Source organism: Dromaius novaehollandiae, chromosome 28, assembly GCF_036370855.1.
Source record: "Dromaius novaehollandiae isolate bDroNov1 chromosome 28, bDroNov1.hap1, whole genome shotgun sequence".
Taxonomy (NCBI): Eukaryota; Metazoa; Chordata; class Aves; order Casuariiformes; family Dromaiidae; genus Dromaius; species Dromaius novaehollandiae.
The window spans coordinates 4,492,147-4,517,933 of record NC_088125.1 but is presented as its reverse complement, the minus strand read 5'-3'; the positions used below and the strand labels follow the sequence as shown (position 1 = coordinate 4,517,933).

Below are 25,787 nucleotides of genomic sequence, written 5' to 3'. Positions count from 1 at the left end.
GGCACATACGCACTGGAAGGATCCTCAGGTGCCCATCTGCGAGCTATAGGTGACCTCAGACAATCCCACTCCAGGCTTCGACGTTCAGAGACGTGTAGGTTGCTTTCCACAGCTGCACAGTACCCCAGCACCCACCGGGCTCAACCCACCTAAGCTTATGTATGGTCTCCCCTCTCAGAATATCCAGGGACCTTCTACTTCTCCTAAATGGAGAAACTGCAGGAGCACTAGCACCTTTGCCTTGTTCTGTAGCAAGTATAGAACAGATTCATATGATCGAGTGAGATGAATGGAAGTTACTTAAGGAAAATGACTGGAGCCTGGTTCTGTTCATGGTCATGTTCGGTGGAGAAGGAGAACAGTGGTTCAACAGAAGCAATAGCAGATGCCATAAACAGAAGGGAAAGAAGAGAGGCCTAAAAGGTGGAAAACCATAAAGAAAAGAAATATTAGTGAGGCTGTGGACACAAAAGAAGAGGGTGATGATACTCACCTCCTGCATAAGCAAACACTGAAGGATGTTCTGCTCTATAGCCCACTTTCATGTGGAGAAAGTTTCTGTTTCTCCCCGTTCTGCTCAGCTGCTGACACGGGTTGCCAGACAAACAGAGCACCAGGTCTCAACAGCACAAGACAGACAACGCTGTTAAGTGACTGGCACTTCTTTCTGCAGTAGGTGATAACATCTGTTTCTACAAAAATCTTTCATCCAAAGATCACCAAGATCTTCACAAAACCCTCTGAGACTTTTTAGGGTACAAAGTGTTTGAGCCAACTGGACAATAGGAAAACACACTTACAAATCCTGATTCACCGCTGGCTTAGACTATATGCCTGCACTGTAGCTCCTCTTCCCATAAGACAATCACCTGGTTTGCATTCATTGCTAGGGCTGTTCACATAGTTATCTTCCATGAATTTCATTTGCACATGTCAACAAGGAAGTTCATGTGCAAGTATTTGCCCTTTTTTTAAAAAAAAATATTAAAATGTTTCAGGTGCCCACACCAGATTTCATGTGCCAGTAATGCTTCCATCATATACTGCAGACCAGGATTTGGAAGGTGATCAAATTATTTGCAAAAAAAGATCATGAAAAAATTTCCCTGGTACTTAAATGAAAACAAAAAAGTGCTAAATTAGCTCTGTAATCTTTTACTTGTGAGTAAATGGACTTTCCTGACTCTATTAAGAGCCATTACTCCCATTTTGCAAAAATGAAAAAACTAAGCAGAGAAGAGCAAAGTAGCTTGGACAAAACAGTATCGCTTGCAGGGGCAGGCTCCGAACCCAGGAGTTTTGACTCCCTGTATCGCGGTTCTATTTCTAGGTCGCACTGTTTCTCCTTTAAATATCAGTTAACAGGCCACTGGAAAGTTCAGCTTTGCAGTTAAAATGCAGTTTCAGTTTCCTTAGATAAACCAAGATCACTGTGTCCTACTGCAAGGAAAAGCAACCAGCTGATTTGTTCCTGTGCGTGCTGTATGTCTAGCTTTAAAAGAAAAGACCTATGATGCAAAGCCTTCTGGCAAATGCTAGAGAAGAAGAAGAAAAAAAAAAAGTCTTGGAAAACTTCCCATGATTCAAGCAGATTTGCAATTCCTGATGATTCAGAGAAGGGCCTTTTTTAATATCCTTAAAAAAAATTCTTTGTGGGAAGTCACTGAGTATTTGAAGAAGCAAGAAAGTAACACACATCTAAACTCCAGCCATACCGAAGTAGATGTGAAAGAAATGAAGGCAGTGAAATGCTAATTCTGTGCCTAAGGGGAGGGCACAGCTCCTTTGGCAGAGCAGCGGTAGGAGGCTGGCAGGGCCATCTGGGTCGGCCTCCAACCCCTGAACCTTGGCCTGCCTCTGCCAGCCCGAAGGTGCTCGCAGGAACTTTGCAAGCGGCCGCATGCAGAAACGACAGCTCTCTTCGGGGGCCAGGACAGACGTCGTCAGATTTGCCTCCAAACAAAATGCTATTTTAAAACTCTCATTTTTAGAGAAAAAAGAAAAAAAAGCAACGTTCCCAACTCAGAAGCCTGATAAAACAGGAGGGTTAATGGGGTTCACCCCTCTCTCCTGTTTCTGGGGGAATACTGAGACAACTAAGAAGTCAGGTCTCAGTGCTGCAGGACACAGCAGTGCCCACTACCCTTTTGGCACTGCTCTCCTGTCATAGCTTGAAAGCACGCGGCCCAGTTCTCCAGTGTGTGCTGTCCACCCAACTCTGAACGCAGAGAGGGCACAAAACATTCCTGTTTGGGTTTGCGGTGACATTTCGTACCTCCTTGGGCTGGGTGCAAGTGGCCACATGAAGCCAAAGATGCACTGGGAACTGCTATTAAGCTGCATATCTCTATCTCAGCCTGCCCACACCAAAGCCAGGCAACAACAGATTTGTTTAACACAGATGAAATATTTCTGCGGGATAATGTAAGCTTCCTTCTTACCAGCAACAGCAGTCATCAACACACTTCCTTAGGCATAACATCCACCTAAACATCTATCTGCCTGGCATTCAACACACACACAAAGCGCCGTATTTTGAAGCCCTGCTCCAAGCTGATACCTGTACTCGTAGCAACACCGACAAAATAAATAAGCACCAGATTTGCTAGTGTAGGTGCAGTGAAGACCTCCAAGTTACAGGAAGCTTTAGCAGCCAACGCCAGGTGACTTTATGTGAATAGTGCCCTGCAGTTCACAGAATCGTTTCTGAGCACAGCAAGAAACGCCTTCCCCAAAGTCATAAAATGTTCTGTTACCCATGATGACTTACTGATGTTTTACATGACAGCCACATAACCATTCAAAACTTGGGTACAGTCACAATTGTTGTCACATATACAGTCAAACCTTCAGCCTCTCAAGCACAGCTAAGCCTGTGTTACATCTTTCTAGTAATTAGCTTACTTAAATTCAGTTTCTATGAAAGAAAGTGATTAAATGAAGCAGTAGAAAAGAAGCTCAGTTTTAAGTCATCTAGCCTTCTAGGAAAAAATCAGTGATCACACCCTTCACTGTTTCACCAGTATAAGATCCCCCCGCTCTCCATTTCCAGCATGCTACTTGCTTACTCACCACTTCCCTCAAGATACTACTTCATTTCTTAATAAATTTCAGCATCAATAAATGCCTTCAGACTCATCACCTTAATTCCCCAGACAACATTTAAAAAAAAAAATTATGAAGATGAAAGTGAGTTAAGTAATTCATCTCACTTTGATTTTGTCCCAGTTCTATCCCTTTGTTTCATTATGACCAAATTCAGACCGAACCCAGTGCAAGCAATGAAATACACAATAAGTCCGTTACCCCTCAATTAAATCTTTCTTATTGCCCTCATGGTTAAAAATTGTCACGTTTGTACAAGTTAATCTATTTTTAGTTTCCAGACCTTGTTCTGCCATCTCTACCCAAGCAGGTGCTTAAAAGACTAATCATATAATCTCTGACTCAGTTAAATTGGATAATTGTTCAGAAAGTACATGAAGCACAAGAGCAACACTGTTAAACATCAAGAAAAAAAATATATATATAAAAAAGCCCCATCCAAAGACTCAATTTTTTGTCTTCTATTCAAACCATACTCAAACCTGCAACTTCCTAAGAAAAAGATGGCTTAGTGACTTCTTTCCTAGTGCAGACTCACTTTCTGGGTCATATAATAAGGGTCAAAGTCCTCCAGTGGTACAGCAACCAGGCCTTTTGGGATGTCCCCGTAGATGAAAGGCAAATTCTTCCCCGCCTCAAGGTCACTGTTTGGTTTTGGTTTGCTGTCTTCATCATCATCCCGGTGGCTGCTGTCTTGCTTCGGACGCTTCTTTTTTTCTTCTGCAATGCGTTTCTCAATGTTAGCCAGAGACTCCGGAGTGAAAGGTTTAAAACTATCAGGGCCTGGTGGTGCGAGCAGCCGTGCTGCCATCTTTTCATCCTGCAGCAGCTTCTTTAGTTATGTTGCACCCCGGACAGGTCAGCTCTGCATGGGAGCAAACAGCACAGGCAGAACAGAGTCAGTCACTGCAAAACCAGACAGACAAGCACAGAGCACCGAAGGGCCAGCGGCACCCGAGATCTTCACGTCCTCGGGGGGAGGCGAGCTCCCAATAACAGTTACCGGCAGGTGCCAATGCAGTTAGGTGCCGGACACTGCCCACGGGAGCGGACCCAGTCCCCGCACGCGGCACTACTCGCTTCCAGGCAGCTAGCTGAGACCCGTTTTCCCATATCCCAGGACCTGGAATTTCGAAAACCTTCCCACTCTGCACTGCAATGGACTGGCGACCTCACGGGTGAGGCGTTTTCACCCAGGTTTTACAACGAGGCAAAAGCGGGCACACAGACCCGCGCCTCCGACGTCCGCCCGGCTGGCTGTCCGGAGCCAGGTACCCCCCGAGCAGAAGTTCTGGTCTACTGCACAGCAACCTTCCTGAAAAGCAGCTTTATCAAGAACAGTGCATTCCTGCAAAAATGATTCAACCAGGCATTGCTCTCTCACAAGCTATTTATTAGATAAAAATCCCAAGTCAGCTCTGTTCCCAGGGTCGGGACGAGGAGCCTGGCCACATCCGGAAGCAGGGGCACCAGCACACTTCCTACCCCGCTGACAAGACGCGCATCAGGACTTGCTGCTTTGGAACGTGCCAGCTCTCTATTACAGCAAGTCAGATCTCACCCTTTTGTTTTACAAGCATGTAAGTAGCAGGCTTTCTATTAATTTTAGGCCTTAGGAATTAAATAATCTTTAAAATCTTTTCATGAAGTACAACAGTAATTTTTGAAAGTTAAACTTGTATAATAGGCGGGTTAGACGTGGCGTCTCCTTTGCATCACGTGCAACGCAAACGATACCAGCACAGCAAGAGAGGAAAAGGGAAGCGACCGGGTACAAAAGCACGAGGAAGGCCTCGCAAAGGAGCACAGACCTTCCACGGGGTTTCACGCTGTCCCGGCCTAGCGCTCTCCCCCGGCTCCTGCAAAGGGGAAACCTGCCGGGGAACCAGTCGGTCTGAACCCAGCAGGCCTACAACCCCCTGCAGCTCTGCACCTTCTGCCAAGCTCCCGCTTGAGAAGCGGCAACCAGACTATATTGCAATGCCGAGCTGCTGCTCCCTCCTCGAGCTTTTTGCGTGACAGGAAGAGGCCGCGGGAGGAGAGGAATGACAGAAATCCTGCACTGATGCAACAGCACTGCAGTGCTGCAGGCTGGAATACAACTGAGCCCTGACACTGCCTGGCGCTTCGGGGAGCAACCCACACGAGGAGCTGGCCAGGCACTTCGGAGGAAAGACAAAATAACCACGGAGCAGACGGCACAGAAAGACTCTAAAAGCTGTGCAGGCTGAGGTCCCACGTTTAAAGAAAAAGGATGATCAGTAACATCAGACCTTTTTAATCTAACAGACACACACAGCCTCATAACACACATCAAAGATTTTAGCTCTCAGAATGAAGAACAACTTTCGAATTCCTTGAAACCTACGACCAGTTTAGGACCGAATCACTAAGATTCAGCTATTCCAGCATGCAGTTAGCCACCAACGGCCTTTACAGCCCTTGGCCTTGAGGACTGTATGTATCAGCCTGGCAAGAGCTCACCAAACCCAGAGGCTTCACCAAAACAGCGGTGAGGGAGGGACGGTCCTACCCACAGCAGCTGGCCAGGAGCCACTTGCCCAGCCTCAGCGACGGACACCCTCCGCAGCCGGCACCTAACGTCCCAGGAGCCGGGCCAAAGCGCTGGGGGAGAAGGGCAAGACACAAAGGAAGAGGCTCCTTCAAGGTGTGCTCAGATCCTTGCTGGTGGACGTGTCTTCAGAGCTCCTGCTCGCCCTGCCTGCCACCCGGCACACCTGTGGTGCCGCGGGCCCCCGGAGCAGCCGGAGGCAGCTCTCCGGGCAAGGCGGCAGATGATTTCTCCCTTCCTCCCCTTCCCCACGACACGGTCCCCTTCGGCCTCTCTCCTTACATGAAAGACTTGGGGCAGGACGCTCTCCGACACGCAGATGTGCTGCTCCTCCTGCCACTGGATTCCTACCGGCTTTCCCGATCCTCGCTGGGGCCTGTAGGAGCTATTTATGCAAAAGTAATGCGATTTTGCAAACTTGACTTAGGATCACAACTTTGCGTGGATTTCAGTGGATTTCAGGAATAAATGCATCCCAGAAATGAACTGAGCTATCTTCTTTAAAGGACATGCAGATCCCAGCCTTTAATATGGTTCCCAGGGTATTTCCAAAACATAAAGTATCAGGTGCAAAGTAACCCTGCAAGTGACTTCAGCTTGCTGCTTCGCTCTAGCTGTGATATTGCCATTTACAGACTTTATGGAGGTGCCAGTTTGCCTGTAAAGCCTAGACTGCACCACACCTATAGCACTTAAACATGCCTTCCACTTCCGGTTTTATTTGCATATCCAAGAAAACTTAAGTACGGATTTTCCTCCTTATGTAACAGCACGGCGCAGCCTGAGCTGGAATTCTTTTCATGTAAACTTTAACAGATATTTCTAGAGTAATAATAATAAAATCTCAAAAAGATGTGAAAAAGGGAAAAGAAAAGCCAATATCTTGGTCACATTATCTCCAGAAACATCACAGAATAGCCTGCTGATATTAAGGAAAAATTAATTTATTCTATTCTTGCAGCATTTGCATGCATTTAATTACCAAATTTCCCACATACTGTGAAACTATATAGCAGCATTGGGGATGTGGTCTAATTGAATGGCACAGATAAATATGTAAGGCCTGAATTTAGAAACCAAAGTAGCTCAGGGACACAGGAGAGTAAAAAAGGGAAAAAAAAAAAGGCACAATGAATGCCTTATTTGTATGCACAATTACACAACCGGGAACTGGAAGCAACCAACCAATCTGCTCAGTGGCCCTTTAAAAAACCCCTGCAAATCCGGCACACAACTGCATACAGCGCTGGACTCCCCGCGTGCCGCGCTCTGGGGTACAGACAGACAAGGTGCTCTTTTATTCCCCAAGTCTCTCAGTAGTTTCTGAGGCCAATTCTCTCCCTTTGAGGCAAATCTCCACGTGCTCTTTGTTTGCCGGGACATTTCAACCCACTGACTCTCTGGGCACTACTGTAAATATTTCTCTACCTCAAAAGTGTTTGCAAAGACTCCGTCCATTAATAAATCACGAGACACTTTGATACTACACAGAGTAAGTTCGCCTCCTGCTACTTGTTCTCTTTCTGTTTACACATCGGTGCTAGCCTGTTCTGCTGCTGAACTTAAAAGACGCAATTGCTTCTGTTTCAGTAGCTGGTATTTACTCCTAGACCTGTTACTTGCTCAATGTCAATACATAATGCTGATCTGGTGTTCTCATTTCTTGGGAATTTCTTGCCTGCCCTGACTTAATTTGTTTTCCCAGTAAATTATCCCACATTAAGATAATGGACAAAATTAGGATATAAATTGAAAGGACAGGAATGGGCTATTTACTTAATCCCTTAAATCAGACCCATATAGCAGTTTTTGTGTCTTCCATACCATTAAATATGATGATCAGTCATGCTTTGCAGCTCCAACAGCCAACGCTTACCCTTTACCTTTCACCCAGCACAACCAGACACAACCTCCTCAGGGTATTTTGGAGCCAGTTTTGCTACAAAAACTGCACGGACAAGTCAGTCGGGACGTCTCCAGTTACTCGGCCGCACCAAGTCCTCCAGGCTCGCCGCGACGCGCGGAGCAGCGCGTGCACAGCCGCGCAGCCAGGACAGCAGCATCTCCTCTGCCAGGAAGGAGCAGTGCTAAAAACTGCATCCGTGGAGCAATCCAGTCGGAAGAAAAGAAAACCCCAATAACAACAACAACTTTTCACGTGAGGATCCAAGAGTGCTTCTTAAGCCTCCCTCCGCCCCTACCAAGGGAGGGCTTTGGTACCCATCCTGAAGAAGGGAAAACGAGGAACTGAGTTGAAAGCGCAAAAGCATCCGCTAAAAACAATCAAACAGAAAATCCCCCCAAAACCAGCCGCATAGAGAGAGCATCTCAGTGCATCTGCTTCTTGGGTGAACGCAGAGTCCAATCTGCTTATTCCAGTAAAACTCCTTTCCTGCTGCAGGGGCTTGGAGAGGAAGCACAGCCAAAAGGATGAGCTGATCTCATTCCTTTTCCTTTCTGCGCAGCCCACGTATTAGTTATTAGAGGGTATTTAAAAAGCACCAAGTATTACCTAATTCTTTGCTCTTTTTTAACGTAACAGTAACATTTAAAGATCTTTGCTAAGATCAGTCCATATCCACATGTTCACGGATTGAACAAACATTAAACTGTCATCATCCTGAAGAGCTCTCAATTTAAGTCAAAAAGAAAAGAAAGTTTCTCTGCAGAGACAGACAGAGAAAGGGAAAACAGCATGGCCAAGATCACCCAGAAACCAGTGGCAGAACTGGAAGCAGATCACAAGCACTGGGACTCTCCCGGGCTCCAGCCCTATTTCGCGGCGGCGCTGGGGAGTGCTGCGCTCTGGGGAGCCGAGCGGTTCGCGCCCGCCGCCCTCCGCGCCGGCTCCGAACACCTCGACCGCGGCACGCCGGGGCTGCCGGAGCGCGGCCTCGTCCGCTCGGCGCTACGGGCTTCCTCAGACCAGAAAACCTGCAACTTCTTTTGACGAACGAGCGTAGCCTTGCTGGGATATATGGAAACTGGTGAGAACAAGTGCTAGAATTCGTTTTGGCCAAGGCAATGCTCTCCACATGCAATTCTTAACCTCTCAAACCAGAAACTTTTAAAAAATTTTGACAAAGACTGACTATCTGGGTGGAACCAGAGAAAAGCGTACATGCTTCTCGCAGCAGTGGAGGACTACATCAGGAACGAAACGCTGCTGCGGGGATCAGCAGTGCAATTCCCAGTGACTTCAGGGGAGTCAGAAATTTGGCCCAGGCACCTGGAGTTTAACGCACAGAAACACCTGGGGCCTGACTGCCTATTTACACACACGTTCTTCAGAGAGGAAAGATTTTACACCCAAAAGAATGCCCGTACTGAGGTGTCCAGTTACTAAGAATTAATTATTTTTTACAAATGTTCCCAGCAGTCCACTTACTGGTGCATTATGAAATATTCTAATAAATTATTAAAGCTGATTGTGAAAATAAATTGAAAAACACTTTTGAAGCAATATCTTTGCTTTAATACATTTCTTCGTGTATTAATTTGCAAGATTCAGTCATTCACAGTGCATCTCTCAGTTCCTTCCAAAAAGAGCCCTTCTGTAAGAATTTTTATATAACCCACACAGAGACAGATGGGTTTTGGTCTGAACATGCAGGGTTGGGGCAGAAAGGAAGACATCAGTACAGATGATTAGTCCTCTGAAATACTACTGGATGAGACCCTAGAAATCCTGGATTCAAAACAAACAAAAAAATCTGCATATGAGAGAATCTGTGGCTGGAAATGGCATTCAAAAGAGCCAGCAAATCTCTTCCACCTGCGGTGAATTCTGCGAGTCGAGAACAGGCCAACTCCATGGATAAAAATGCAGGACAACACAACTGGCGGAGACGCGGGTGGAAACCCTTCTCTTAGAAAAGCTGCCACGTGACAAAAATGCACAGAACTGGGAGTAGGAGATAGGAGCACAGTAGCAACCAAAGCAACAGAAAAGTATTAAATATACTAATTGTAATATTTAAAGAGGCTTTAATAAAGAACTGAAGAACTTAGGAGCTAGTACTGTGGGTTTTTTAAATCCCCATCAGTAGCAGTATGACTTCTCTAATGTCACTCAGTAAGTTATGAGACCTAAAAATAGCTAAACCCAGATCTCCAGTTCCCTGTCTTCGACAGTAGTCAAAGCTGACTTGCATTTATCAGCAACCGCACGTAGGAACCTGGAGATTCATCCCGGTTAAGCACCCTGAAACATGGCACTTCAGCCTTCCCTTTTGAAAAGCTAAGTTCTGAACAAAGAATTGTTCAAAACAGGTATTGCCTAATAATTAAAAGACACCAGTGTAGCGCGTGAAAGACCTAAATTTAATTCCTTGTTTGGAATTTAATTCCTTGTTCAAGTCATTTAGCCTATTAGTGACCCGTGAAATAGGAGCAAGGTTATTCTTTACAGTAAGTCTGGAGGAATTCATTTAAGGTTGTGAAGCGCTCATATGGTACAATAATAAACAGTATAAATATGCAAACAAAATGAAAGGAAGGAGCATAAGCCAGCTTCTACTTCTCTGCTGTTACACAACACAGGTTCTCAAAACTTCTGCCATGTTCTGGAATACAACCCATGCAGGCCCAGCGCTTCCCTACACGGCCTAAGCCACGCTGTCTTCATCTCTTCTCCTCCTCACGGGTAGATCTCATCTAACCAGGCAAAAACCACTCTTCCCTGATGTCTTGCAAAAGATGTAGTTATAGCCATCCAGCTATTCCTAGTTCTCCTAACATTACCATCCTGCTACTGACTTCACTGGCCAGTCAATAAGAAGTCCACCTTCTGCTCCTGTTCAAAATGTCATTAAAACATTAGCATTTGTTGTTCAGCCTCATCTTTTTAGAGTACTTTCCCTCTCAGGTGAAATTTAACTCACAGTGAAGGGCCTATGTATCACTTAAGTGCCACTTAAATCACTAAGGAAGATAAAATCCATGAACGGGCTGAGGATTGGCTGTCTAGCTTTGCAACTTCATAACTTTTAAGTTAGGCTCCTTAAAAGTGGTCTACTTTTAAAGACATTGAGTACTGACTCCTATTAGATTTCCACAGAACTACTGGGAATTCGACATGCCTGGAAATCAAGACAGGCTTTATCATTCTTGTCTGCAGAATGGCAATATTCCTGTTTATCATAAGTTACAAAATGGATTTAGTTAATACCTGGGCAGCTGCTTAGCCAGGAAAAGAAAAATCACGTAAGCTGAAGCACTGGGAAAAGATATGCAAGTTATTTGTGATGAGCTTCGCTGCTTTGTTTTTAAAGTATCCTTCCGCAAAACCCAGCACCAGAAACATCACCTCACTGGCCAAAGAGAACCAGATACTGCTAAGTTTGCCTCAACAAGCTGTAGGAGCCTCGGACCAGCAGCAGCACCACGTCCTCCCCCAGGAGCCTAGCTGAACGGTTTCAAAGCCCTCTCAGACACACCTAAGTGGCTGCATACGTGTGTATTTTATTTGCTTTTAAAATTCATATGTAGAGCTCTGGTAAACATAAATAACAGCACACGTATATTGAGAGAAAAAAAGAGCAGGGCAATGGCTTTTAGTCTTCTTCAAGATTCTCCACTCTCTACTTTTATAACAATGAATCAATAACAGGTTTTATTTCCATGCCTTTAAGACCAATACTTGTAAAGCCAATGATGTGTTGTTATATGCTACTTCACAATGAAAAACACTACTGCCTTTTTTTTTGGGGGGGGGAGAATGTCTCCTCCTAGAATTAACTGCTGAGACTATTTTATTTTCAAATATAAAATCCTCACACCTTTCCATTAGCACAGGAGCAGTGCGAGCAACACAGAATAGAATTTTCAGGTCTTAGATGGCAAAGTTTTGCTTTTTAAAATGGCTACTCTTAGAAAAGAGCACTTTACTGATCTGCTGCAGTCCAGTCCCTGACGGCTACTCTTTCTGCTTAAGAGATCCTCCATGCTGATGTGCTCCATCAGGCAGGGTTAATACACTGCCGTAGGAGAAGACTGAGAGAAGAAAGGCAGAAGTTACTCTAACTTCAGAGCAGAATGCAAAGACACTTCTTTCACAGGACAGAAGATCATGCAAAAAGTTAGAAGCCACTCTCGAATCTGAGATCCTGTAAAGGAGGAATTTTACTACATTTATCCTGCACTGGTGAGCTTCCTACGCTGTACTTGTCTTCTGCTTGGTGACGGTCCACTCTGCTCACACAGAGCCTGGAATAACATGGCATAAAGGAGAATCTGAGCCTGCGAGGAACAGACTTTATGGTCCCTCTTTGCTGAAAATGCCAACAAAAAGGACAATTAAAGCCAGTTTCTCTGACCGGACCGAGATCACCAACATGGTCCAACGGACCAAAACAGCATTTAGTTACCTCTGAACCACGCTGGATTCAAACCGATGGCCAAATGGCGACAGGCTCTCCACTGTAGTACCAGTAACACGAGCCATCACATGTAATCTCTTCTGTGCTTGTGGGTTTTTTATTATGTTTTCCATCTCCTCATGAGTGCCTAGTTGCAGAGAAACTTGCTCTCATCTCCAATGCCTTTGTTACATTATTTTACCACGTCTTTAATCCAGACCATTTCGCTGAACAGAACGACAGGTTATTGATTCTAGTGTATTGTTTATTTCAATGGCAGTTGCAAGCGCTCCGGGAGGAAGGCAATCGATAGTGAATGGGAACCATGTGATCACACGAACACTGTGTGCCCCAGGAGTCACATACAGCCTCTGGTGCCGACTGCTTCTCCAGTCATTGAAAAATAGTAAGCATCAACTGATAAGTAAAGAAAAGCCCTACTGGTTCATTTTAATGAAAAAGCACGCTAAACAAACCCACAAACGAATGCAGACATAGCGACTAAGAGGGGGAAGAAGATGACACCGTGCTTTAGAATTTCAAGCTCTGCTATTTTCACTCAGTGCTGATTTAGTCTCTATTTCTCCCCCTTTAACCAAAAACTGAAACGAACACCCGTGCCGCATTTCTTGCGCCACGCAGTTGCTCCCTTTCCTTGTCGGCGGCCCAGCTCTCCCCCTCTGCCCAGGAAACGCTCACGTTACACTTGCTCGGCTAAGCAACAAAGCGTCGCCGTCCGGACCGCGACGCGGGTATTCCCCGCGCACCGGAGCTTATGTAAGACCCGGCTCAAGGGGAGCAGCGGCTCCGGGGGCCGCCGCCGCCCCGGCCCCGCTCCGCCCCGGCCCCGGCCCCGCGGCGGGCGCTGTCCACTTCAGCACCGCGGGACGCGCCGTCTCCCCGCCGCCCGCCTCCCCCCGGCCCGCGGCAGAGCGGCCCCCGGCGCCCCGCCCGCCCTGGGGCCGGGGCCCTTCGCAGCCCGCCCGCCCTGGGGCCGGGGCTCTCGCAGCCCATCGATGAGCCTCCAGCCGCCCTCCCCGCGGAGCGGCGCCGGGCGGACCGCCGGACACCGGCGCGAGCGGACACCGCTTCTGCCTCTCCCCCGAGGCTACCACGGGGCTCTAGGAGGGGCAGCCAGGCTCCCGGAACAGCCCCGCGGCTCACGTTTGAGTCTTCCCGGTGTGAAATGAGGACATGCGGGTCACGGGTTCCCCCCGGGGCCGCTTGCTGCGGCGTTACAAGGGCCGGGTGACATGTCGACGCACAACAGACACGCAACCGGCACCCCAAAAACGACCCCACCGGTAAGGCTCCCCGGCGGCCCCGTGCCCACCGGCTCCAGCGCAGCGCACACGGAAAGCGAGCGGCGTCTAAACCTACCCCGGCTGCAGTCCGGCCCCGGAGCCGGAGCTCGGCCCACGCGAGACGCCGGGCTCCAGCCGAGCCGGGCCGGGCCGGGCTGCCCGCACTCCCCTTCCCGGCAGACTTTCAGGCTTCGCCCGGCTCCTCCGCAGCTCCTGCCGGGGAGTCTCCTCCGGCTTCCCCACCCCCACGTCAGCTGGGCACAATTTGCACCAGCAAGCGGAGGGGGAGGGGGAGAAGACACCCGGATTTTTAATAGAAAAAACTTGTGAACAGGCAATTCCTTTTCCCCGGGAACAAAAAAAACGAAAAAAGAAAAGAAGAAGTCTGCCCTCCTAATTCCCCCAAATCCGCACGGCGGAAGGCAGCGAGGGCACCGACCGCGATGCCCACACCGAGGTCAGTCCAAGCACCGAGGCCCCCCACGGAGCTCCCCCACGGAACTCGCTCCTCCAACTTCTCCCCCCGCGGCCGGCGGCGGGGGGGGGCTCGGGCCGGCGGGGCGAGAGGAGGGGGCGGCGGAGGCCGGGCCGGCCCCGCAGCGGGGCCCGGGGATGCCGGGGGGACCTCGGCGCCTCTCCCGCCGCGCGATGCGGACAACGGGGCGGCCGGGCCCGCCGGAGCCCTGCCCGCACCGCACCGCACCGCTGCGCGGCCGGGCCAGGGCCCCCGCCGGGCGGGCTGCGCCGGGGAAGGGGCTGCGCTGGGCCCCCCGGGGCCGGCGCAGAGGGGCAGCCGCCGGGGGGGGGTGAGGAGGGGGCGCCCCCGCGGCTGGGGAGCGCGGGGGAAGCAGCGCCCGGAGCCGCCGGCGCTGGGAAACCGCTCTGCGGCAAAGCCCCCGCCCGAGGGGGAGGGGAGCGGGGATGGGGGGGCACCGGTTTATGGGGGAAAAAGGGTAATAACGGTAGCCGCGGGGCGAGGGGCCGCGCGCCCCGCGCAGCCGTCGGGGCCCGGCCGGGCTGGACTTACTGCGGCGGCCGCGCTAGCGCGTCTCCCGCGGGGCGCTGCCGGACTGCGGCGCGGGGGGAGCTGCAGGAGGAACTGCGGTTGTCGCCATCTTGGTGCGCTGCCGCCGCCGCCCCCCCCGGCGCAGCGCGCCCTGCCCTTGCATAATTGATGACTCCGGGCAGCGCCGGCGGAGGCAGCGCGGCGGAGCCCCGGCCCCGCGGCAGCCCGCCCGCCCGCCGCCGCCCCGCCCCGCGCCCCGGCCCCGCCGAGCCCCGCGCCCCGTCTTCCTGCCGCGCCGAGCGCAGGGCCGCCGAGGGAAGCCGCGGCGGCCGCTCCTAGCAGCGGGCCCGTCCCCAGCGGCGGAGCAACGAGCCGGGGGCTCCCCCGCGCCCCCAGCCGCGCGCGCCCGGACCCGCCCTGGGCGCTGCTTTCCCCGTCTCACCTACCGGCCGCGCACGAGGAGCGAGCTGCCCTCTGCGAGAGCTGCCAGCACCGGCGCACGGCAGGAACACGCTCCGCATCCGCCAAACACCTCTCGCTTACACCCCTGGATCAGGGCTACACCAGTGCTACCACTTGGTAACAGTGTTACCCGGTTATTAGGGGTCTTTTTTTAGTAATCTTCCTCTTTACTGTCCCTGGTAAGCTGATACCAGGCTCCTTAGGAAAGACCCTCCCACGTTCTCTATCGATACCGAAGCAACCTCTCTGACCAGTGTCATGCACTGGTGCAACTCGAGGCAAGCCTAAAGATTTCCACTGCGTGAAGCGAAGTACCAGCTCTTTATTTTCCCCTTTGTTTTCTATGGAAAACGTTCAGCATCACTGTGTTTTTGTATGTCCATAGATCAGTGTGGGCAAGGAGGGCATCTTCAATAACTTACAGCCAACGACCATACTGCCAACCTATGATCAAATTACTAAGTGTTTTGGTGATCAACAGATTTTAAAACACTCGATTTCCGAAATCACACCAACTGCGGGTAACTGTATTCCTACCTCACATTTTTGACTTTTTGACTAGTTTTAGCAGTTATCTTCCAAACTACTAATCCTCTAAGTTCCAGAAAGTTTTGTGAAAACACAGAATTGCAATGAGAAGAGAAATCTTTCAAGTGCCACCTAAGATTGTAATGACCAAGAGAAAGGCTGCGGCCCAAGTATCTATGTTATGAGATACCAGAAAATTAATGCACAGCAGATACTTTCATAAATGCTCCTGAAATAAATTCCAGTCAGAGTTTACTATGGAACATAAATCCACAGAAAACCAGGCATCATTAGCTTTGATGCTCGTGAAACTGCTGTGATTTAATCTCTACATCTGTCTTGAAGACTGTGCTGTTCAAAAGTAGCTGGCTGTGGAATCACAAAGATCAGCAGATATCAGTGAGATTTTACAAAGGAAATAAAAAAGCATCAATAAGACACCTATATCATACGTGCCAATGCTCTTTGCTCGGTAACTCCAGACACTGTCTTGCCTTATTCCCTCCAGTCGCACATGGGTCACAGACTCTGGCAGTCTCGGGTGAAAACCTGTGCCGGACTCCGCTTCCATGGAGGAATCCTTCCTCCGCACCCGCCAGTTTTCTCAGCGAGCTCTGGAGCTGCTAAATGCCCAGCAGTTCACTGAAGAGATGAAAGTCTGCTGTTCTCAGCTACGCCCCCAGCACACAAGCAGATTACCGTTTTTTTCCAGTGAAAGAGCAACAGAATACTAATAATTGACCCAAGTTACCCCTCTTCGTTTAAAGACAGACAACTCCCCTGCCTTTATAACTTATATACTTATAACTTCATAACTTATGCTGCTGGGATTAGAATTTGAGGATCAATTTTTATCGTTACGTAATTCCTGTTTTCCATAGGGCTGCGCCTGTGTTGCTGAGACAACAACCCGAAACGCTGTATTAGGCTGCTGTTTCTTCTTTTTCAAATCCACCCTGCAGGAATGCCCTCTTCACGGGATTTTAGATCCTGTCCTCTGAGCAGCGCTTCAGGAATCGCATGCCATGTGCTGAGCAGACAACCTCGCAGGGCACAGCACTGCGCCGGAGAGCTCATTCATCTTGCTTTAGATGTGACACAGGAACTCAATCTGCCCTCACTGTACATTGCTGACTTTTATGGGACTGCTCTAATGTAACACAAGGGCAGATGCAACCTACAAGAATTTAAGATATTTCAAACCAGAACTAACCAAAAGCACTTACATACACTTTAAATAAGTTGCTACTGAAATCCAAAGATTTGGAGAATGAAGCTTGGTTCTCACTAAGGCTTTTACATTTCCGAAGGGATGCAAAACAAGAGGAAATAAAAACACTGAAATACAGAAAAGAAAATCCACTGATAATAAATTGCTAGGAAACAGGACATCATCTCTCAAATATGGAGTTTTAAAGTGTTCAAAAAACAAAGTTAAGCCACATGACTTAAGAAACTGAAAAAATACTTTCTCTACATAGATACCAGTGCCAACGCTTTGAACTGCACAGTGCTGCACCCATCCCCGGCTTCCAGGGCACCCGCAGGACTGACGGATACCGTGGGCACACCATTCCCAACGGGGGCAGGCAGCACACCAAAAATACATCCTTCAAGGACATTCCAGGGCCCCAAGGGTGTTGTTACAGCCTGTATAAGACATCTTTGAGCAAGTTGCTTAAAGAAATATGTAGGTCAATGCTCATATGTTGAACAGTCACAACTAAAAAAAACCAAAAAAGGATCCTAATTGAGCTAAATGATCCCAACACAGCCTACTTGAGACTCCACTGCAGACGAAGTTCAGCATAACGCCCATGCAGAATTATACTTTCTGCGGCTTGCACCTCTCCACCCTCTTGCTGCCGTTACTGCTGGCCTTCGCCAACAACAGCGCATCGCTCTGTTCAGCCATCGGGCCTCCAACTCCACGTCGGGCCTGCCGCTGCTCCTCTTCCTCAACTACGCTCCTCTTCCCAACTCCGGATGCTCTGCTGGAGGTATAAAGAAATCCTGCTGGTTCCACTGGGGAAACAGTATCATCCCTGCACTGAACGTTCGCTGCAGCACAAATCCTACCCTTCTTCTGGCTGGTTCTCCCTGTTTCTTTGACAGGGAAACCATCATCCAGTCAGGAGGAACAAGCACTTGAGGCGAAGCACTTGCAGACCAGTCTGACACAGAGAAAGCAGAGCTGGGGCATACCCAGTGTTCAGAACAGCAGCAGCTGTGCTATTAAATATCTAAATCACTGTCCTAAGCCATGCTGAAAGGGAGTCCTCAGAAAATGAGTGCACTCAGAGTTTACAAGTATTTCAAAAATAAGGGGCCTTGAAAAACAGATAAATATAACAGCAGCTATAATATAATAAATATATAAGCAGATAATAAAATAACTCCAGTTAATGATCTTGCTTGTAATCAGACCAGTAAAGCAAATCAAAACCATAAAACCTGGGTTAAAAAACACACATACACACGACTTAGGCAATGGAACAAAGATAATTCTGCAATTATTGATCTGAACAATAGCTAGCTGACACCGTGCTGTCTCTTTAAGGAGCACACAGCTGCTCAGTACTACAAATTTTATGCTTATAAGGATACTGCCTTTTCCTTATTTCATCCTTATAGCCCTCACTTCTTCTCCCTTCCCCTTTTGTGCAGTGACCTCTGAACTGCCTGGTCAGATCATACGCTTTGTGGGCAGGGACGTGTCATACATACGCGACTGCAATGCACGCAGGGTACCTATGCTTCTGTAATCATACCCGTGTGACTATATAGCTTTGCTTTTAACAAGCACCATCAAGCAAACCGAAGCTAAACAAAGCTCAGTAGCTGGAATGACTGTGTAATTTAAACACAGTAGTTACATGTGGATAGCTAAAGAGATCGCTATAGTCTAAAAGACTTCCGCTATCTCATGAGTGCAATTCTTTTGTAACCCAAACGTACTGCGTTCTTAACCAAACTCTGCATCAACTATGAGGTGAGCTAACATCTAAAGCTCCTAAGCTACTGGGAGAGGTGATTACTGTTAGAGTGCGCTGCATCCCCTACCACGATTGCTCAGGAGGTGGTCAGAGGTATGATGATACAGCAGGCAACAGAACTGATAGGCAAAGCGCGTGGGAGGGTTGAAGCAGCTGCTTCTCCCAGATACCAGGCTCAAATCTGACAGGCTCTGAGCATCCAGATTCCACTCAGTTAAATGTTTAAGGACATCCTTAATACACAGGAAACGAGTTCAAAACCACTTCACATTTACAGTAACTATAGCCTTACGCATTTGTTGCGTGAAGCAAGAATGCTCCGCACGCCTGGCTTTCCCCTCTTCCCTTTTCAGATGTTTCCAGCAGTTCTGTGCAGCTGAAGCGGTGACACACGGTGACACACTGTCACTTTAAGATGAGTTTGGAGGGTGGCCAACAAGGAAGGACAGACACATCCGGTTCAGAGGTAGCGCTGGCCAGATCGGCGCCGGGAAGTACCTGTAGCGGCTGCGCTGGGCTCCAGCTCTCTGCACCGATGGTCCTCGTCTCCTGTCTCCGGAGATGCGTTCAGCTCGTCATCTTGCCCGTATATATCCTTGCCTACATGGGTTTATGGGACTCCTTCTATAAGAAAGTTTTTCCACGTATCATGGCCAAGCTTGCACCAATGTACAACCGTAAGGTCTACAAGGAGAAACAAGAGCTGTTCAGCAACTTAAGAAAATTTGCCGGCCCTTTGGGCCAGCTCAGGTTGTTGGAAATTGGCACAGGCACTGGCACCAACTTCCAGTTCTACCCACCAGGCTGTCGGCTTACATGCACCGATCCTAATCCCAATTTCAGAGAGTTCCTCCTCAAGAGCCTCTCGGAGAACCCGCACCTCCAGCTTGAACATTCAGTGGTTGCTTCTGGGGAGAATCTGCATCAAATATCGGATGGCACCATGGACGTAGTGGTGTGCACCTTAGTGCTGTGCTCTGTAACCAATGTCAGCAAAGTCCTGAAAGAAGTTTTGCGAGTGCTCAGGCTGGTAAGCTGGGGCAGTGTGAGGGAGGGAGGGAACGATCCTGCTCTCACTTCTGATTTCCTTTCCCCTGCCAAGTCCTCTTTCTTTCTCTCTTGCAATCTTGCCTATTAGAGAAGGCTGCCAATTTCTTCACTCTTTACTGTGCTGTAAATACCTGCAGACCCTTCTGCGATCACAAGCGAGGGCATCCATCCTCCTGCATCTTGCAACACTCAGATGCAGTGGACTCAGAGTGGTACTTCTGGTCTGCACAGCAGACCACTCGCAAGCAATTTCTTTGGCGCTGCTTCAGCTGCAGATGGAAGAACGAGTTCGCCCTGCTTTACCGCTCCCTCCTTAGCGCCTGACTAGGGCGCTGCCAAGCACGCCTGGAGCACCCGCAGGGTGCTGCTGACTGCTGGGGCAGTCGAGAGACAGCTGCTCAAACAGGGAGGGCACCCTGGCTCCTGCGCTTGCAGCCGGGCAGCCTGCAAAAACTCCAAGAGCAAAACTCTGCGGAGGTCGCGGGAGCTGGCAGGAGCAGGAGTGGAGCAGTACGCAACGAGGATACTGCAATAAAATGGTGGAAGTAAGGGGCAAGAAGGGAGAGGAGCAGGGAGGGATGTGGATTCTAACACAGGTAAAAGATTAACAAGAATTTCAGTTTATAGTTGTCCTGTGCATTCATTAGCAACTGCTCTAACCTTTACACCTTCTCCACCTGACCAGGTATTTTCATTATAATCTAAGGTGACACTTGTAAAACACCACATTCCCACGTATTTATATACCTCTCTTGCACTACAACGACACTTTTTTTTTCCCACCAGTTACCTCAGAGTAACTGGGGAAGGGTTTAAATTAAACTTAAAGCAAATCATATCCACATAGGTTGGGTTAAATCTATGTAACTGCTCAGAACCTTCCTGTGTAAATAAGACTTCATCCCTGGATGTGGCTAAAAACCCACTTCATTCCGCAAGGCAACCTCGTACACTCTTACGAAGCAGAACTAGGGAAGAGGGAATAAGAGCATACCCAACACTCTCCGCTGAGAAGGGGAGGGAAATACCAGCTCAGAGTCCTTGACTTCTGTATGTGGATCCACTACACGGCCCTTACTGTTATGAAAAGGCTCGCTTACAGTACTAGAGCTGCCTTTTATCTGTTGTTTATGAACACCGAAAGGCAAAAGATCCAGTTACACACTGACAGGTTCACAAGACTGACAATGAACAAACTATTACATGCTGTACGCGCTAGTTGTAGCCCTCTCTCTTATCTGGGACATTTGATTTCTGCTTGCTAACAGCTATCTCACATGCTTTATAAACATTAAGAAATGAACTCTCTTAATTGCCGGTATGCAGGGTAAGCAACTTGTTTATTCACAATTTCCCGATAAGAAGAACTGAAACACAGGGAAGTTAAGTGACTTTTCCAAGATCATGCAAGGTAGCTGGGGCAGAGGTAAATACCCTGGGACAGCAATTCCCAACCACCAGGCCATACTGCCTCTTGCAGAATTATAAGTTGCACCTGCCAGTGAATAAGTAATCACCCAGTAAAAACCACTACATTCTACACAGATTGAATGGGAGGCAGTTACGGAGACTTCACTGCTCAAAATGAACATGAATCCATCATGCATAATCTCCAGGAAAGGAGGCCAGTCTCCAGAGAGGTGAAAAAAGGCAGCCTGTTTCCTAAAAAGTAAATAATAAAATTCTACACACAGAGGTGAAAGCTCCTAAGTCCTTTTTATATCTTTTTATGGCACTGTTTTACAGGGTGGAGCATTTTACTTTTTGGAGCACGTGGCTGCGGATCACTCCAGCTGGACCTACTTTTGGCAGAAGGTCTGTGACCCGGTCTGCAAGTGTTTTGGAGATGGGTGTTCCCCAAGCAGAGAGACACAGAAGGAGCTGGAGAAAACCAACTTCTCAGAACTGAACTTGAGGCGCATATATGTCCCACCACGCTGGATTCCTACCAGTCCTCATATCATTGGATATGCAGTAAAATAAATGACCACGAGCACTGCAGGACACAGAACGTCCCTTCAGCAGCTCCTTTCACACTTTTTATAGAGTATTTTTCACTCGCCCTTATTGGGCTGTTTATTCAGGGAAGTGCCCATTAGAGCACCAGTTCACTACGCAGAGCTTTCACTGGCCATTAGATGCTAATGCTGTCAGCCTAGATTTAACTTACAACCTACAAAGCAAAAACCAGAACTTCTCCTTACCCTGGGAGAAAGCTGGCATTCGTTGAATCAGGTGGCAGAAATCTCATCTCAGCTGTGAAATGGTCACTGCTAAGCCATGCTCTTACAGCCCTTTTGTCATGCTCTGCTAAGAAGTTAAACCTTTGCTTAAACTCTTCATAATCTACTCTCCCTTCAGTCCAGATTACACCTTTAAGGTACCAAGTCTTTTTTAAAAGCCCCATGTTTCATTAGGAATGTTTTCCAGTTAAATTCCCCTAGGACGTCAGGAGAAGGTGCTACTATCTTGGCCACTGTTTAACCTTCTTTTTGATTTCCCACAGTAAAGCATCTAAGAATTAAAACCTTGTGCAAATGATTTTTAAGAAAAGAATGCACTTAACGCCTCTGTTTTGTGCTCCACGCACATCCAACTGGTCTACACAGAAAGTACATCTGAAGAGATTCCCACTGTTTAGATTTGTTTCTCTAATGTAGTTACCACACGGCAAGGTATGACAGCAGAGTTTGGTAATAAAGCAGTCTAACAACGCTGCTGCTGTATGCTGGGTATTTTATTTGCTTTCCTACCACTAGAGGGAGGAGGTCACTCCTCGGACAACAAGGCTTCCTACCACTCAACAGAAAAACAAACCCCAGGGCAATTCACAACAGAACTGCCTGACTCAGGGATCTAAAGCTGAGTGGTGCAAACAGCCCCCCGTCCCTTTACTCGGCTCTCTCGAGGCAGAGCAACTAAACGCCAGTGGCTCATCTACACTGCCGCTGCTAAACCCTGTGAAAACCATCGGGGATAGCAAAGCTGAAAAAGTTTTGCAGAAGGCATTTAGCATAAAAAGGACTGTACATTGTCAACTCAGGCTTATAAAGTTAACAAAACCAAGCTACTACAGACAGTGATTACTGAATTAATAAATTGTTTCATCTCTGGTCCATGATTCCTATCAAAGATCTGAAAGGTAACTAAGAAAAGCAAGCTCATTCACCACAAAGGAGCCCACATCCGCCTATCAAAGTATTTTAGGTGTCCATGAAGGGGAAACTCTGAAAACTGCTGTTGCAGAGAAAGCACACAGCAAGTAGCTGACTAGCTCATCCAGCTACTTTGGATACCTAAAACAAGTTGGTAAATAACCCTTAAATACATGTGTTTCAACCAAAATGTTAATCAAACAAAGTTAAATGTCTGTAGCAAATCCCGAGTTCAGATTAACTTCCTACTACTTACTGAAACAAGATATGTATTCTTTAAGAGACATGAACTGTAATCCAAAACTGCTGAACACCAGATTAGGGCGACTGATGACATTTTGCCAACGGTTAAATACAAAGATGTACTGTCCAGCCCATCCAGGTTACTTAACTGGCAGCTCTTTTTCTAGCAGCTCCTTTTTTGTCCGAGCTGGGACACTACGGTAACTGATTGGCACGCAGTGCTGTTTTTCCCTTTCTCAACTGTGACTGGACTTTAAAAATCAGCTTTAGAGAAAAGTCCACCCAATCAATCCAGAGAGTCGCACTTCAAGAGGAACACAGCAAGTACACAAACCCAGCTCTAAGTTTCAAGTGCTCTAACACAGAGGAAGGAGCTCTGCGCAGTACGGCTCCTTTGCCCTCACGCTGGAAATGACGGAGGCCAGCATTCTCCTCTTTCGTGCTTGCCTGGCGCTGCTCGCCATGCCCATCTACCTGCTATCATTCCTAGGTATGTGGGAGCCTTTCTGCAAGAAGATATTTTTTCCTTTCTTCCTCGAGAAGCTTTCTGCAGTTCACAACAGGAAAACACTGAAGCAGAAACAGGAGCTATTTCGTAATCTGCCTGAGTTCACGGGCCCCTCGGGAGAGCTGAAGCTGCTGGAGATTGGGACCGGCTGCGGTACTAACTTCCAGTTCTACCCACCCGGCTGCAAAGTGACATGCACCGATATAAACCCTCACTTCCAGCAAAGCCTTTCTCGAAGCATGAACCAGAACCAGCACCTCCGCTATGAGCGTTTCCTAGTAGCTGCAGCAGAAGACCTGAGCCAGGTGCCCAGCGGTTCTGTGGACGCAGTCGTTTGCACGTTAGTCCTATGCTCTGTGCAGGACATAAACGGCGCCTTGAAAGAAGTACTGCGAGTGCTCAGACCGGTGAGTATTTGAAGAAGAAGTTTTATGTTATTTCTTTTATCATCTATTCCAGCAGCGCTGCACCAAAACAGAAAGTTGACTTTGAGCTTACCAGCCAGACCCTGTTTATTTTCATGGTAAAATGAGATTTACAACCACCCCGCAATGCTAAATGGTGCAAAGCAGTAGCAGCATACGGGTCAGTCTGTTTTAGTTCAGCCTTAAAAGTAACACAGTAAGTAACTAGAACTGCCATTAGTTTTGTAAGTAATTACAGCACATCATTTAAAGCAGAACTGGCTCCTTTGCTGTTGTCCCTCCCCCCACACACCAGATTTTCCTTCGGGGAGAAGGGGCGAAGGTCTCTGATCAAGACTGAAAGTCTGTGTTTTAAATAAACTGCTGTAGCCCCTTAGAAGAGGGCCTGATCTACCTGTATGACTAAAGCGATCTAAATGCCTTCATTCCCTGTAGTGTCCCATTCAAGTTAAGGATAAAAAAAGCTATTTTTTGCAATAGAATTTCAGCCTTTAAATTGGTATTTTCAACACAGTCCTTTGGGTTGTCAGAAACCCAGTGAGTTCTAGTAGGGTTCATGCATTTCACCTAGTTTCCTTTGAAAAATGACATGCTAGCAATTGTAATTTAAACAGAAAGGCAAGGAACAAACTATTGCTGTAAGAACAAAGGGATCAAATAAGTACACCTTTCATCCTTTCAGGATATGCATTTTGAATCTCTGCAAGTTTCCTGCTTATATTAATTCCAACTGACATTACAGAGGTAAAAAGCTGGCAGGAAGGGGGTAGAAAGACACCATCGAAGGGAGCGAATTGCGTTTGAGAAAAGGTGGGTCAGACAGGGAAGTGTCTGCTGCATGCACATCCCTTCTGTGATATTCTAAGATGACTTTGCTTCCCCAGGGAGGTGCTTTCTATTTCTTGGATCATGTGGCTGCTGATCACTCCAGCTGGAAGTATTTCTGGCAGCAGGTCTGCTATCCAACTTGGAAACTCGTGTTTGATGGGTGCTGCCTAACAAGAGAGACATGGAAAAACCTAGAACAGGCCAACTTCTCCGAACTGAAGTTACAACACATCAGCGTTCCTCTGCCCTGGACACCTATTAAGCCTCATATCATCGGATATGCTGTGAAGTAATTCATACTGCACTGTAACTTTCTCCTGTGTCCTCAAAGAAATTCCTTGACATAGTCAAAGCAGCAAAATGGTGTAAGCTAATTTAAATAGCCACATCCAGGTTAACATGATTAACCTTCAGTTATCTTAAGTTTCCGCTTTAAATGTCAAATGAGAAAGAGGTCCAGCTTCCTAAAAATCCTGAAACTGAAATAATCACATTGATGACAGGCTTTATAGGTAAAGCATCAGAAACCGGTATTCTGAAGTTCCAACTAGCACAAAAATAAAGCAGACATGCCTGGGCATACGTTAAACCCTCAGACTGATTGCAGTGTGCTAGCTGTGCCTCGCAAACGCCACAACACCGTCCAGGGACGCGGCAGCTTGAGGAATGCCTCGCTGTTGCACCGCGGCCACTGGCACAAGCACACGCATACGCTCATACCTTTCCTTACCTCATTTAGACTCAGCTTTGAAACAAAGCTGATTTGCTAGTGCAGCAGCAACAGCATGCAAACATTTTGGTAGAGAGACAGAAAAAAAACATTAACTCCTTACTCAGGGGAGCCTCTGCTTAACTGGCAGGCGATTCCTCCAGACGCTCCCAGGCCAATTTTCGCTGTTAGAAAGCGGCGGAGTGGGTCATGGCGAGACAGCCGAGGAGTCGGCGCTCAGCGATGGTTACCGCTGGACTTTGGAGCGCGCCGCTGCGCGGCCGGTACCCGTTCCACCTTGCTGGCCCAGCCCATTCCCCCTTTTCCATCCTTCGTTATCACAGCTTGCTTCCAAGCATTGCGGAACGGGTGGGTAACTGGCACAACCGTTGCTTCGAGCGCGGTCGAGTCAGACAGGCGCGCTGCCTCCTTGGGCAACGCTGATCCTGAGGCCTGTAGCCGCTCAGCCGCCTGCCACGCTGTAACCGGTTGTAACGCCATCAACCGCCGGGGCATTAAAGGACCGAAGTCTCGCGT

At 48.1% G+C, this 25,787-nt stretch overlaps 3 protein-coding genes across 3 annotated transcripts in view; 2 read left to right on the top strand and 1 right to left on the bottom strand.

Moving 5' to 3' along the window:
- SCN8A (sodium voltage-gated channel alpha subunit 8) overlaps nucleotides 1–3,756 on the bottom strand; it is a 49,138-nt gene extending 45,382 nt beyond the window's left edge. Inside the window, exon 1 of the mRNA XM_064498713.1 lies at nucleotides 3,644–3,756. The gene's annotated coding sequence lies outside the window, so the exon portion shown is untranslated. The remainder of the gene's footprint in view (nucleotides 1–3,643) is intronic.
- Nucleotides 3,757–16,270: 12,514 nt separating this feature from the next.
- LOC112991675 (thiol S-methyltransferase TMT1A-like) lies at nucleotides 16,271–22,099 on the top strand. Its single transcript, XM_026114334.2, has 2 exons — nucleotides 16,271–19,362; nucleotides 21,129–22,099. Exons 1-2 carry the CDS (start codon nucleotides 18,748–18,750, stop codon nucleotides 21,363–21,365), a joined length of 852 nt encoding a protein of 283 aa, XP_025970119.2. The 5' UTR covers nucleotides 16,271–18,747; the 3' UTR covers nucleotides 21,366–22,099.
- Nucleotides 22,100–22,223: 124 nt separating this feature from the next.
- On the top strand, nucleotides 22,224–25,136 carry TMT1A (thiol methyltransferase 1A). Its single transcript, XM_026114333.2, has 2 exons — nucleotides 22,224–23,695; nucleotides 24,598–25,136. Exons 1-2 carry the CDS (start codon nucleotides 23,192–23,194, stop codon nucleotides 24,832–24,834), a joined length of 741 nt encoding a protein of 246 aa, XP_025970118.2. The 5' UTR covers nucleotides 22,224–23,191; the 3' UTR covers nucleotides 24,835–25,136.
- The last annotated feature ends 651 nt before the right edge of the window (nucleotides 25,137–25,787 follow it).